This window comes from Pagrus major, chromosome 19, assembly GCF_040436345.1.
Source record: "Pagrus major chromosome 19, Pma_NU_1.0".
NCBI classification, from domain to species: Eukaryota; Metazoa; Chordata; class Actinopteri; order Spariformes; family Sparidae; genus Pagrus; species Pagrus major.
Window position 1 is genome coordinate 11,726,938 of NC_133233.1, and position 13,231 is coordinate 11,740,168.

Genomic DNA, 13,231 nt, shown 5'->3' on the forward strand with positions numbered 1-13,231 from the left:
AAATGTTAGTAAAAAAGTCCTGATGGATGAAGCTGTTGGTTCTCAGAATCTCTGAATTTTTCCCAAAAATCTGTGACTCAATCATTATTTTGACGTCCATTTGAATCTCCCATGAGTACATTATTGCACAAGAAACCAGCCTCGTGGCTCTCTCCCCCCTCGCCTTCTGGCTGCGCTGTTAAAGAAAAAAACGTGAGAGGCCAAAGGTGAGCGGATGGAATGAGGTGAAAATCTGGATAAAGATAGGAAGAGATGGGTGGTCAGGGCTCAGACACTTCTCGAAAAAACAGCTCTGGTTTTGAGAAGCAAACCTCCAACTGTGTTCTCCAACCCACAGACATCCAACCAGCTGCAGGAGGCTGAGATGGATTACAGTCTTCATAGCAATCTATGTGAAGGACTGACGACTAGTAAAACTCCAAATATAGAGCACTCAGACAGGAAGACAACTATACTTGAGAGAAGAGGAGTATTAAAGATAAGAACTCAGAGTCCAGATGTCTTTTATCCTTCACGCCTTTCTTCTGGTTGTACAAAATGACAAATGTTGTCTGTAGCTCCTCGTAAAAGCTGCCTCCAGTGTAGTTTCCCGATTACCTAATTTATAAGCTCCCTCTTAAAGGGAAGAGATGCTTCACTCTGCTGGAGTCTGAATAATAAGGAAACCATTTAATGGCGAAGAACACCAGAAAATATTTGAGAAACCAGCCAAAAGGTACTTGCTGTTGTTGAAATCCCCTCAAGGACACAAAGAAGAGTGTATGATGCTGCTGATAATCCATTTGGAGAACATAGAAAATCAGGTTAGGCTTTGATAAATGCCTCAAAATGCAGTTACAACCGAGCTGATGCTGTGTGTGGGGGTGTGTGTCTAAATGAATGCCTCTGCTACATGTGATGAAGATAAATGCATACCTATGCAGGATGTAGTCGGGGTATAAATGAATTTAAAGACATTATTCAGATACAAACAGATCTTGTGCTCTGAGCAGATACCTACCACCATTATCTACCCACTGATTTGTCAATGACGTTTAACTTTGGAGCTTCAGACTTTTTCTTTAGGATCAACAGTGAACCAGATGATGCTGTCTGCACAGTGCAAACAGGAACTATACAGAGATGCACAACTTCCAAAAATGTAAACAACAAGGTTGAAAACACTGAGCTGCATATCCAGAAGGTTTATCTGCATTTGTTTTCAACAGATGTACTGCGCAGTGCAACATAAAGCCTGACAGGTGTTGCACAGTTTTATATTTACCTCATGATTACATAAGCACCACCTGTACCACCGTATGTGACTTTACAGAAAACAACTAGAGAAGACATGGGCATCTGAAAAAGTGCATGCAAAATGGCCGAGAGAGCTTTTCTAATTTTTCATCTGGACCTCATTGTATACTCAACCTTTAAAAACAAAATACTGCGCAATATATGGCCCAATGAGCTGTAATGGCCGATAACAGGCCATCCTCATCAGAAAACAACCATATAGGTTGACTCCTCACGCAGCTTATTACGGCTCATGGTCAGTTTATTGTTAGGACCTCTAGTGGCCATAGTTATTATTACAACAGCAAATGAGGAAGTCAGGTGGAGTAGTATAAGAGCGACAAAGTCTGTGTAGGAAAACGGACAGGGTGGATGGGTGGGTGAAACAAACACAGCACTTTCACCCAGCAGAGCGTTGTTCATGTCCCATGTGAAACCAAAAGTCAACAGTGAGTTACCTTATATAAGTAACATACTTTAACCCAAGCCACAATGTTTTCCTAAACCTAACCACGTTGTTTTGACACCTAAACCTAACCAATCTTCGACCACAAAACACATCATTAACATTTGCAAAGCGGTTATTTAGACTCAGTTAATATTAGATATGGTCATACATTATAAAGTGTGTGAGGTTACACCAGTTCTGTGGATCTATGCGATCCATGTCCCGCTTGAAGCCCTCTCCACAGACCTCCACCTCCCACTGCAGACGGGATTCATTGCAGAGTTTCATCGACCGGGGGGGAGTGGGCTCTATGTTGAAACTGTCAGCGGCTGAGAGGACACAAAGAAGAAAAGAGCAGAGCATTTATAGGTCATGTACCCTCAGTTGTGTGTGTAGCCTCTGATATAGTGACTCAGATGAAACATGACAAAGATGGATGTTCCTGGTTGTTTGGCTTGTATTCTTGTATTATTTATGAGCTGTTTAAGCTTACTGCACGCATTTTTTGACATTTTCCTTTTTCTCATTATGTTCTGTCATAAAGCTGTAACATATATTATATATCTATATTTTTCAGACTTACTTTCATTTTTACCCACCATGTTATTGAAACAGTCGAAATGTCAGTTTCAATATGTCTCAATACCACAATCCTCCCTTTTCTCTGCTGTTTCTTCTTGTTGCTATTTTTCTGCGATAATGAGTTTTCCTCAGATACTGATACAGTTTCATCTTATTATATGTTGATTGGATGGATGGATGGATGGATGGATGGATGGATGGATGGATGTGCTTACCTGACAACCCTCTCATTATCCAGACATTGGCTGTAAAGAAACAAAAGAAGAAATAATTTAGACCAAGTTAAATATGTTCAATAAGAAAACAGTCATTTATTTCTTTACATTTTTGGTACGCAAACAAACATCACTCCTTTTTTCTGTGACCTTAGGACTATGTCCTGACTGAATGCTTGTACCCTCTAAATCTACAGAACGGCAGGTTGACTGATCCAGATTTACTTCAGACTTAAAAATAGATTTCAGTGAAAACCTTCCCAAGAGTATAATTTGAACTGCGATCTGCTGTGTTAGGTTACTGCTAATTCCACTTCCCATCGATCTTGTTTCACATTTAAAGCCTTTAATGGGCAAATAACATGGAGAACATGGCACCTGCAGATACTGCATTGTACTTCTTAACTGAAGATATGAATTGCTGCCATCTGCTTTAATTTCAGGTAATCATCAAGCACTTTTTTTACTTTTGTAACATTTACTGTATTTCTCTGTGGATCAGTTAAATATTGCAGGTGGTAATTTTACAAGTAGTAACAGCCACAGTGAGCTGTTAGATGAGGAGTTGCAAACACCAGGTTCTTTGTCATTGTTCATATTCACTACAGTATATAAAATAATCTTTGTAACACTACTGTGGGCTAATATTTCTGATCGACTGGAGCACATTGTTAGTGACACATCAGAGGTAAGCAGGATAATCTCTGCAACGTGGATATAATCCATTGATGTGAACATTTTCATGATGGAGTAAATCCATTATTTGCGACAAACACTGTGTTTTCAATTTTCTGTCCTTTCATTTCTCCATATTTTGAGTTCTGTGGTGAATCTCCAGCAGAGGTGAAGAAAGAGAAACCCACAGAGGGAGTGAGAATCCTCTAAGTTCTCTGATCCAAACTCCTGCACACGGCAGCTCATTGTTACTGCAGCGGGGTGCTATGAGTGACCAAAGCAAGACGTGCTGCTGCACAGGAAGGTGTATCTCCCTTTGAAGTGGCACGCTCACAAAGCGAAGAATCGGTTTGAAAGACGCCCCACAGCAGGACACAGACTGTTACCAAGTTAGCACGCTAAATATAGAGTCTTCCCTGTTTGAGCATGTAGGGATGTTTTGAGTGTTTGTGATGTGATAAAAGTGTTTCTCCTAGTGCGTTTTTCGAGAATATTGTAGTTAGAACTACTCATGGAAGTGTATGAGTAGATTGTTGCTTGGTTTCATTTTAGGTATTCTATGATTTCACCCTGACAAGACTGAAATACAAATGTAAGGAACGTAGAAGGTTTTCAGACATTTTGTAAAATACGCTTAAGAGTTTGATGAGAACATTGATACCACTCTCATCTCTCACACACAATGCGTCAAACACAGCAGCCTGGTCAGTGTCCCTGCACTTCAAATTTAATATTGTAGGTACTGTTGTAGTGTCACTGCTTTCACGCAGTAATATAAAGAGCAAGACGAGACTGTGTTGGGGGTGGCCAGAGTGGTTGGATGGGTCATACACTGGACCTTACCTCCAGAGACTGGAGTTCACATCCTGTGTGTGACCAGGAGTTAAGAAGTGACGTGTTTTTAAGTAATATGAGTCATGTCACTGACGTAATTCACATTACTGTAAGTTACGAGACAGAGCGTAGTTCCAACCAAGTAGTTTTTGCTGTATTGTACTTGTAAAAGTTGTATTATGTCACAATATGCAACTGTTAGTCAGTATGCCTTAATTTGAAAGTCTACCAGCACATAGCATATAACGTATTATTGCTAATATGACTGCAGGACTTTGACATGCAAAACTGACACTAGAGGGGCAGGTAGAGCATCATAGTTTGAAGCTTAAGGCCACTGACCTAGCTGCTGTATTTGGCGAGATGGGATGAGAACGTGTTGGTGCCTGTGTGCTAAATATAAATCCACAGCTAGCTTAGCATAAAGACTGGAAAACAGGGGAAACCTCTACATCTTAAGCTAACAATTAACACTTTGTCCTGGGGTTAAGCCAGCTGGCAAGTGTCGAGGGTGAAAAATCCTGATGAAATATTTCTGTGAGTTGGGTCCCTTAACTGTGCCAACCTGTTTTTTTTTTCTTTCTAAGCCGAGCAGAGTGCAGAATAAATGAGGTGTTTTATGGCAGAGCTGAACATTTCAGCCAGATCGGCGATGAGTTGTGATGACCTGAATAAAATTTAATATGGCTACCTTTTGGGAATCATTATGCACCCTTTAATTTAAAGATTTGTGCCAGAAGCACACTTCTTTTAAATGAACCAAACTCTGCAAAATAATGGAGAATAGTGTCCTGAAAACAGCCTCAAATATATGGTTCAGTTAGCTTCATATTTTAATGGAAAATCTTCCCTCCTCTTTCCGACAACCAGCTGTCGTAGCTGCTGCTACTCCAGTTAGGGATTTACATTTCCCCATGTGCCAGTGAAAACCTTTGGACAACTGAACTGAACATTGTCCTTTATACTATTTATAAAGAACTGAAAAAGCCTGCTAAGAGCAAGAATGAACAGGATTCTTGTCAGTGATGGGTTTTGACAAGAAAGGGGACACTAGTAGAAGCTTTTAGAGACCTTAAAAGGTAACAGGGACTCAGAACAAAAGGGGCTCTGAAGGTGACAGCCGGGTCACCCTCAGCTGGACTGGATGGGACTAAGAGCCTGCTCAGGGCTTTGCCTGAGAATCCCCGAGCTAGTGAGAAGTCACAAAGTCAAATCCATCCCATATCTCCAGACATGAAATCCAGTTTCCTGTCCTTTCTTCATAAGGGAATTCACAGACAGACAGAAAATCATTTCTCAAGTATTCTTAGATGCTCTGAACCAGACGTCTGTCTTTGTATCCGCTAATCAACACACCAAATCAAATGACATGGAAGATTGCACTCTAAAAATTGCGCTCTTTGAAATATCTCATCACTGACTTCAAAACTTGGCTTTCAGCCCTCTGGTTCCCACAGGTCTTGCATTTCATTTCTCCTGACAATAAGCCTCATGCTGGCGAGTCCAAAAATAACATATCGTGGGTAACATCCAACATAAAGACATGAGCTTGAGCACATAAGCAGCTCCTGTGTGGCAGGAATCAGCAAAAACAAATACCCCGCCTGCACTCTTTAATAACAAGCCACTTACGGTGGCACAAGCTCTGTGAGAACAACATTTCACGAAAGATTATGTCACAGGTTATTATGACATAACTTATGATAAAACTTAAAACATAAGTGACAACAGATCATAAAAACACACACAATTTACAACCATTAAGCCCTGGTTAGAAGACTTAAGTGACCTACTGGTGATACAAAGATGGAGCAGCTCAGAGACAGCCTCACCATGCAGGCCAGTGTGATGTGAGTCATCCTGCTGGGCCGGCTCAACAGCCAGTAAATGCATGTAAATGTTAAAGTCATCTAAGAATATATTGCCTGTTCCAGTATTCTCAGTAATCGCGTTAAAATAATTAAAAGCTGCTATGATAAATACTACATATAGTGTGCTTTCTGTTATGAAAAAAACTCCAACCACACATTTTGTACTGACGAGAAACACTAGAATGGAACAAATCAATCCTCACTCTAAATTAACTGATGACAGCCGATTCTGCTTCTTTGTCACCGCTTTGACGAGCTTGTTCACACTTTCATCCGGTTTCTTATTCCTGCTCAAAAAATTCTCATACGCACTTGACAAATTTAGACCCTCCGAAGAGACTTGGTAGCGACTGTTTGTCTCCTACGTTATTAATAAACACAAGCAGGATGGAGGAACTGATGAAAATAACCTGTAGCAACAATCTAGCAGCAGGATTCCCTTCAGCCGGAGCTCTGCACAACAGCGGGGGGAAGTTTGGCACTAAATCTACTATACCAGCTTAATGAACTGATTGAACATAGGCAGATCTGCAGTGAGTGAGTGTGTGTGAGAGAGATTTGGTTGATTTATAGAGTGATTCATGCCAGAGGATGACTTAAAGCAGCTTGGTGCCTCTCTCATCCTGGTGTGTGACAGTTTGCCAAATCAGAAGCGCTCTGGATTTAGAAAGCAGGGAGAATATCAGTGAACTTTTTTGCCACTTGGAGGCGGAGGGGAACGAGCTGTAAACATAATGCTGACATTATCACCTTGTAACTTGTTAGCAAATAGTAGCCCTGGCAGATAAGCAACATTATCAGTTATTCAGAGTTGTTTGGCCACCTGATGAATTTAAAGTAATTAATCAACAGTTTCCACAACAGGCTTATTCACATATTTCTTGCCAAGATGCATCGCTCATATTTGTCAGCTAAATATGAAACTTCTGCCAGCATCTGTTAGCTCAACTTATTTGTCCCAAAAGATCAAGAATCCAATGTGGTTCATCTTTCAATATAGTATAAATAAAGCTTGCTGACAAACATGTTAGGTTAAGGTATTAAAACTGATTAAAAAATGATGATTGACACGGCGGGATCCCAGTGAGTAACAGAACAAGGTACGACACATTATCCAAAATGCATCCCCCATTTCTTAGGACATCTGATATTTACTTGAATATTTCTTTTTTTCTTGTTTTTTTCTCTGTGTATCTCTCACTCTATGAGGGGGACGAGGCTCAACAGAACAGTGGACTACACGGTGTACAGTGCCAGAAACAGGCCAGAAACAGGCTGGGGAATCATGTGTGAAAATATGTCATAAATCTGAAGAACTACAGGAGATCTGGTCTTCCAGGGGAAGGTCCTGCATATGACCCAGTACTGCACTAGAAGGGAGCATCCAGAAATGATGCAAGAGGGGTAACTACAGTGTCAAACATAACTAAAATGTAGGGCAGCTGACCAGGCTGCTGTATTTGACGCATTGGGAGTGTGAACGGTCCTTTCATATTACAAGTAGGCATTTATGTAATTATTTATATAAAATATTGATTGAGGTTTGCATACAGCTTATATACCTGTATGGTATCCTTTTCACGGTCTAGAAAAGCAAAGAGCTCTTCATCCGTAGCATAGCGGAACAGCTGAGACTATAAGCGACAAATCGCCCATAAGAGACTTCCAGCTGCATCTCCTCCCATCCCTCTGCAGAGAGGATGAATAGCAGCGATGCAATTTATCTGCAGTGGACTTACAGGCTGTGAGCTGTAGATTGTAGCAATGCCTTTTCAATTTACTGAAACCACGAGTATCCATTTACAGTAGCTCCGTGTGTAAGTTGTTTCTGAACCGCACGAGCTGAGCTGTGAACGACAGATAACTGACCGCCTGTGTTCTTCGTATGGCATCATATGTTCTTCATATTTCACTGCTTGGAAAAAGTTAATTGAACATTTGAAAAAGTAATCAATTCGACATTCATCCACAGCTTCTCATTAGAAACAGTAATTTAATCTCGGGCTACTATAAACGACTGAATCGTTAAATCTCTCATCAGTCAGACGTGGACGGATGGATCTCATATGTGTTCATTCATTGAGCCGCCCCCCATATTCTCGTACCATTTATCAGGCAGTCTGATGCCTCTTCACTGAGGTTCACAGAGCTGTGACCGCCGCTGCTGCTGACAGCTGGCCAGGCGTCAGAGCAGCACACACGCAGAGCTTCATGCTGATGAAGCCTTTCCTGCCACTGTGGACGGTGCTGCTCATGGATCAAGCCCGGCTCTTCACTATATAATCAGATCAGTTGTGATTATGAAAAAAGGAAAGTGACTGCATGTCAACATCAAAGTTTTATTAAACATCATAGTGCATGCAGAGTATCATGCTGGCAAATTAACATGTTAATAGCATATTCAAAGAGCTCTCTGGCTTTGAATAACACTGTGCATGGCTCCTGCCTTATCAGAGGGGTGCTTTAATTTGAAAATAAACTACAACTGCTATTTATAGAGTAATAACAGACTCTTGAAAAGCAAGCAGAAAATAAAGATTGAACAAAAGTGGGGATAATTAAGTGTTTTTTTTGGTCCTTGATGTATTGTATAAAGAAAGGAAGTACCCACACTGCAGGATAGTCATTAGATTCTCTGCATGTGGGGGTTTAAAATTAGCAAAACACCAACAGGCTGCAATTATTATCTTCCTTCAAGCCTCTATATCAAACCCACGAAAAACAACTTCCATTTGAGGAGGTTGTTTGTACCTATAAGCAAGAACCTTAACGATTATTGCTACGACTTGTCGATAATGGCAAACAATCTCTGCACTCAACCAGAACTCTGGAGTCAACTGACATGTAGTCTTGGCGCTACATTAGAACGGCATTAAACTTGTGTAAATTATGCAGGTAAAGCGGAGCTATTTTAAACTAGGAGCGGATTAGATCAAGGTGTATGTAGGTGTTACACACATTCTGACAGCTTGCCAGTCGAGTATCCGCTCAGTTGGCACACTGTCATGCTGTCATCCACTGCCTGTTAGCTTGGCAAGATAAATATAGATGAGAGGAAAATAGAAGATGAAAGAAAGTAGATGAACCGCCAGCACTGTCCAAACAGATTCACATCACAGGCACAAGTGGCAGGGCTCGTTTAACTACCTCAGCCTCATTTCAGGTCTGCCTCGTTGTCATCGTCATCACAACAGGAAGTTATCAGTTCAAATAACTGTCAGATTTAATTGGAGAGGAGAAGTTTTTGCGTTCGGCTGCACTTTTTCTGCAAATGGAACTTTTGATTTAATGACATTAGTTTAAACACATGGAGAGACTGAATAATGCATGCCGAGCAGGATATGAAGAAGGTCTTATCCGACTCTGTATCTATGCCCACAGCAATAATGTGTCCTCTGTTTAACATCTAATCTGAGACATTAAAAAGGGAAATAATTCAGGTGGCCCTTTGTCTCTTTCTCTTCCTGCTACACCATTTGTCTTTTAATCTTTCTGCAGAAACAGACGGACCAAAGTCATGGAGAACCAGCTGAGGTTTCTACAGGCAGAGAGAAATGCACAGCTTCAAACTCTTCCTACTCATAGTCTCATTTGCCTTTAATTAGGCTAAGACAACTGTCACCGCTTCAAAATGTTTACATGCTTTAATGTTCAAAAACACATTATTGTTCTCATATTGTCCATCGCTGCAGCACCTCTATTCGCCTTCTGTCTGAACGCTTTGTTTTTTATTGCCTGTCTCTTTAAGGCCCCTCCCTCCCAAAAAGCCCAGTCTGTGCTGATTGGTCATCTCCCACAGGCCTAAGCAGGCACCACCCAACTTGTCTCTGCATGTAGAGAGTGTGGTGTTTTTGCAACCACAGCTGTGCTGGGGGCGTGGCCGAGGGCGGTGACTATACAGTTGTGACATCACAACCTCACAAAAGTCCTGACGGGTTGTTTGAAGGCAGCGCTTCTGAATACAGGAATACTGAATACTTTCACTCTCAAATATTCATATAGCGGCTAATCCTGCTTTATAAACAAAAAATAAATAAAAGTCCCACCTTCTACAATAAGTGACCTTAAAGAGCAGCAGTTATAGTGCTGTGTCGTTGTACACACCGCAGCAGTGAAGACCACTTTAGTGTTTTTGAACAAACCGCGGACATGTGAGGTGAATCAAGCAACAACTCTGCATGTCCGAACAAATTTGCAGCTCATTCTCATCTGCGAGCAGCATTCATAAATAAAACCCTGACCGCCCTCTCTGATCTTTGGAGATGCTTTGAAGATCATTGAGTTCTTTGCTTTCAAGCTGACCACCACCCGTGTTCACCATCTGCACAGAAAAAAGCAAGCAAAGCTAGATCAATGAGAACACAAGCCTTTGAAGGAAAATGTTTGTTTTGATTGTATTGCAGATGCCATCTAAGCCGGGGAAGCAAAGGAACAGAATGGATACCTTATTTTAGAGAAGAGGTCACATGAGGTGTTTGTGACGCACTGACAAGCAGACGTTTTTTGCAGGAACCATAATATGGACAAGAGTTTGACAATAATAAAACAATTTAAAGGAGCTGGAGGGACCCAAAATAATGGATTTTATGTTACACAGAAAACCTTTATTTTTCACCTTGTCTTTAGCGAGATAAAACATTTAAAATAATGTTGCTTTTATGAGGGGAAAAAAGTTATCCCTTTCTCCTCTCAGATCCAGGGGAATTCACAGCCCCTCGAACAATGACGGCGGTTATCCGACTGAGGTCACTGAGGCAGACAGCTACAGGGAGCTCGCTTTTAAGGGAAATTTTCACTCCCCCGACAAATGAATAAAAATCCTTTTAACTACGGCGGACAGAAGCAGAGCTAAAGTGAATGTCAGGTGTTGAAGGGTGTGATGTAGAGAGTGTGAGGAAAATCTTAAAATAACACGTGAATCCATCATTTCTACTGTTATAATAGCTTTTAGGACTTAATTTAATTACTTTAATCAAATTAAGCATGCTGAACAAACAAAATCCGATGATAAGCAGCCTCACACACAAGTGTTTCCCAGATTCTTCCTGCCACACAGAGGAAGTTGCTACTTATCTCCCCTCTTCCTCCCTGAGATAGTTTATTTTCTCTGTGGCTATAAAGGATGCCAACATGTAGGCAGGAACTTTCCATCGGTTGTGTGCTCTGACACCATGTATTACCACAAATACTGCAAGTGGATGCCATATCTACTGCCCTCCACTCAGTCTTCATACTCCTCAACAAACAGCTCCATCAGTTTGTTGACTTCAGTCGACTTGAATGAATGTAGCCTTATAATAGTGATGCTGATCTACCAAAATTGGTATGTTGATATTTAATTAATGTTGGCAAGAGCTGGACAGAGGTGAACAAAACTGGAGGCAGGAGGTACAGCACTGTTTCCACAAGCGTCCCATCAGTTTGACCTTCCAGTAGTTATAACCCTTGACAGGCAGTGACAGACTGTCGGTCAGCCCCGTTATCAGCAGAGCTCTCTGACAGGAGAATGAACGACCTTGTAGTAGACCTCCAGCACAAGAGGCCATCGTGGTGTCCTCTCTTGACAAAACAACAAGAAGAGGATGTTGTTGTGATAGAAACGCTGACCTGCTCTGGGCAAATTAGGTCGCAGAGAGTCACTGCTACTTGTTGTTAGTTTATGAAAACAGATCTTTGCTCGTCCAAGTTTAAAAAGAGAGCAGAAAGAATGCAATTGGGTAAGAATAGAATATTAACTAGATCCATCCTCGTGTTGTTATAAACTGTAGTTCTCTGTACAACAACAAATAAAACTAAATCTTGCAAAGGTTTTTCTTAGTCTGAGAAATTGGTCTGTGTTTCAACTAATAGAATGATATTAGAGTAGATGTATTGTATTTATAGTCACTGCACCCACTCATTTATATCTATTAGGTTTTATCACTTTAATATCACTGTTCAATTATTACATGTTTTCTGTTGTTATCCCCAAAAAATGCTCCATCATTCATCAGGCATTTTCCTTTCAAGGTTGAAATGCTTCTGAGGTAGCATTTAGGCTATCATGCATGGGTAACGTAACAAAACGGTGGTCATGAAGGACCCTCCTCCACACTGAAGGTCAATCCTAGCTGGCCGATATTAGATATTAAAGTGACATTTTCTACACACAGTGGAAAATGTGGTCGACAGTGAGGATTGTGGATTTTCCTGAGCAACTAAGACATTGTTTTTGCAGTGGCAAAGAATGTCTTTGACAAAGAATTAAAGCTGCATTGTTGTTTTTCTTTTCTTTATTGCTACTTGCTGTAAACAAAACATTGAAAAAGGAGAAATATTACAAAATATTACATCTTCAGGTTCATTTTATTTTGGATTACTACTAGAATAGGTTTACATGCTTTAATGCTCAATCAGTTTTCTCATACTGTCCAGTGCTGCAGCTCTGTATTCCCTCTCTGTCTGAAACGTTCTGTTTTAGCTCCTGTCTCTTTAAGGCCCTCCTCCAAAATACCCAGTCTGCTCTGATTGGTCAGCTCACGCATGCCTGAGCCAGCACTGCTCACCGTGTCTCCAGTCAGCTCTGTCCTGTTTTTGCCGCCTTCAGTCAGCTTCACTTCTACCTTGCATATAGGCATATATTATGCAAATGTGTGACATGGTTGTAGGATTATGTCATGGAATTAAAGGCGGGACTACTGATGAGGCATTTGAGGCGGTGTTTTCTGTGGGAGAGATGAGTTGAATTTAGTCTTTTTAACTTTCAAGACCTTATATATGCACAAGAACCTATATAACACAGTGAAGGAAAGGAGAAAATCGAAAAAAGCATAATAGTTCTCCTTTAAGTTGATGTGGCTAACAAACATTAGCGTGCATTTGGATTCATGGTGTGATAAACTGCTGTTTTCTGTTAATTTAACTAAATCTTGCACTGACTTGGGTAAAATCTTTGCTCAGTCTGAGAAATTGGTCAGTGTTTCAACTGTCACTGCTCAATAGCTTGTATTGTCTCTATTGTTATCCAAAAAAATGCTACATCATTATCCCACAAATTGCATTTCTGTCTCCGGGCTGAAAATGTTCTGCGGAAGCATTAAGGCTATTATGGGTAAATAACTCTTCACTGGCACACACTAATAACTTATGAGAGTGAGATTCATTTTAAAACTGATTTTCTGTAGCTGTGGTCATGAAGGACCCTCCTTCATACTGCATGTAGATCCTGGCTGGCTGATATCAGATATTATATATAATATGTTATTATAATGGCTCATTCAATCCATTGTTAGATAGATACTTCACTTTATACCATCTGCAAAAACTGCAAGTTTATAAATATATATATGTTT

At 40.6% G+C, this 13,231-nt stretch overlaps 1 protein-coding gene across 1 annotated transcript in view; it reads right to left on the minus strand.

The window, feature by feature from the left end:
- The window catches only part of LOC141014939 (receptor activity-modifying protein 3-like), a 33,716-nt gene that overhangs the window by 8,403 nt on the left and 12,082 nt on the right, over window positions 1–13,231 (minus strand). The window contains exons 2-3 of the mRNA XM_073488882.1: window positions 2,521–2,550; window positions 1,893–2,052 (exon numbers count right to left, since the gene is read on the minus strand). Of these exons, the coding sequence (XP_073344983.1) occupies window positions 1,893–2,052; window positions 2,521–2,550 (190 nt within the window). The remainder of the gene's footprint in view (window positions 1–1,892; window positions 2,053–2,520; window positions 2,551–13,231) is intronic.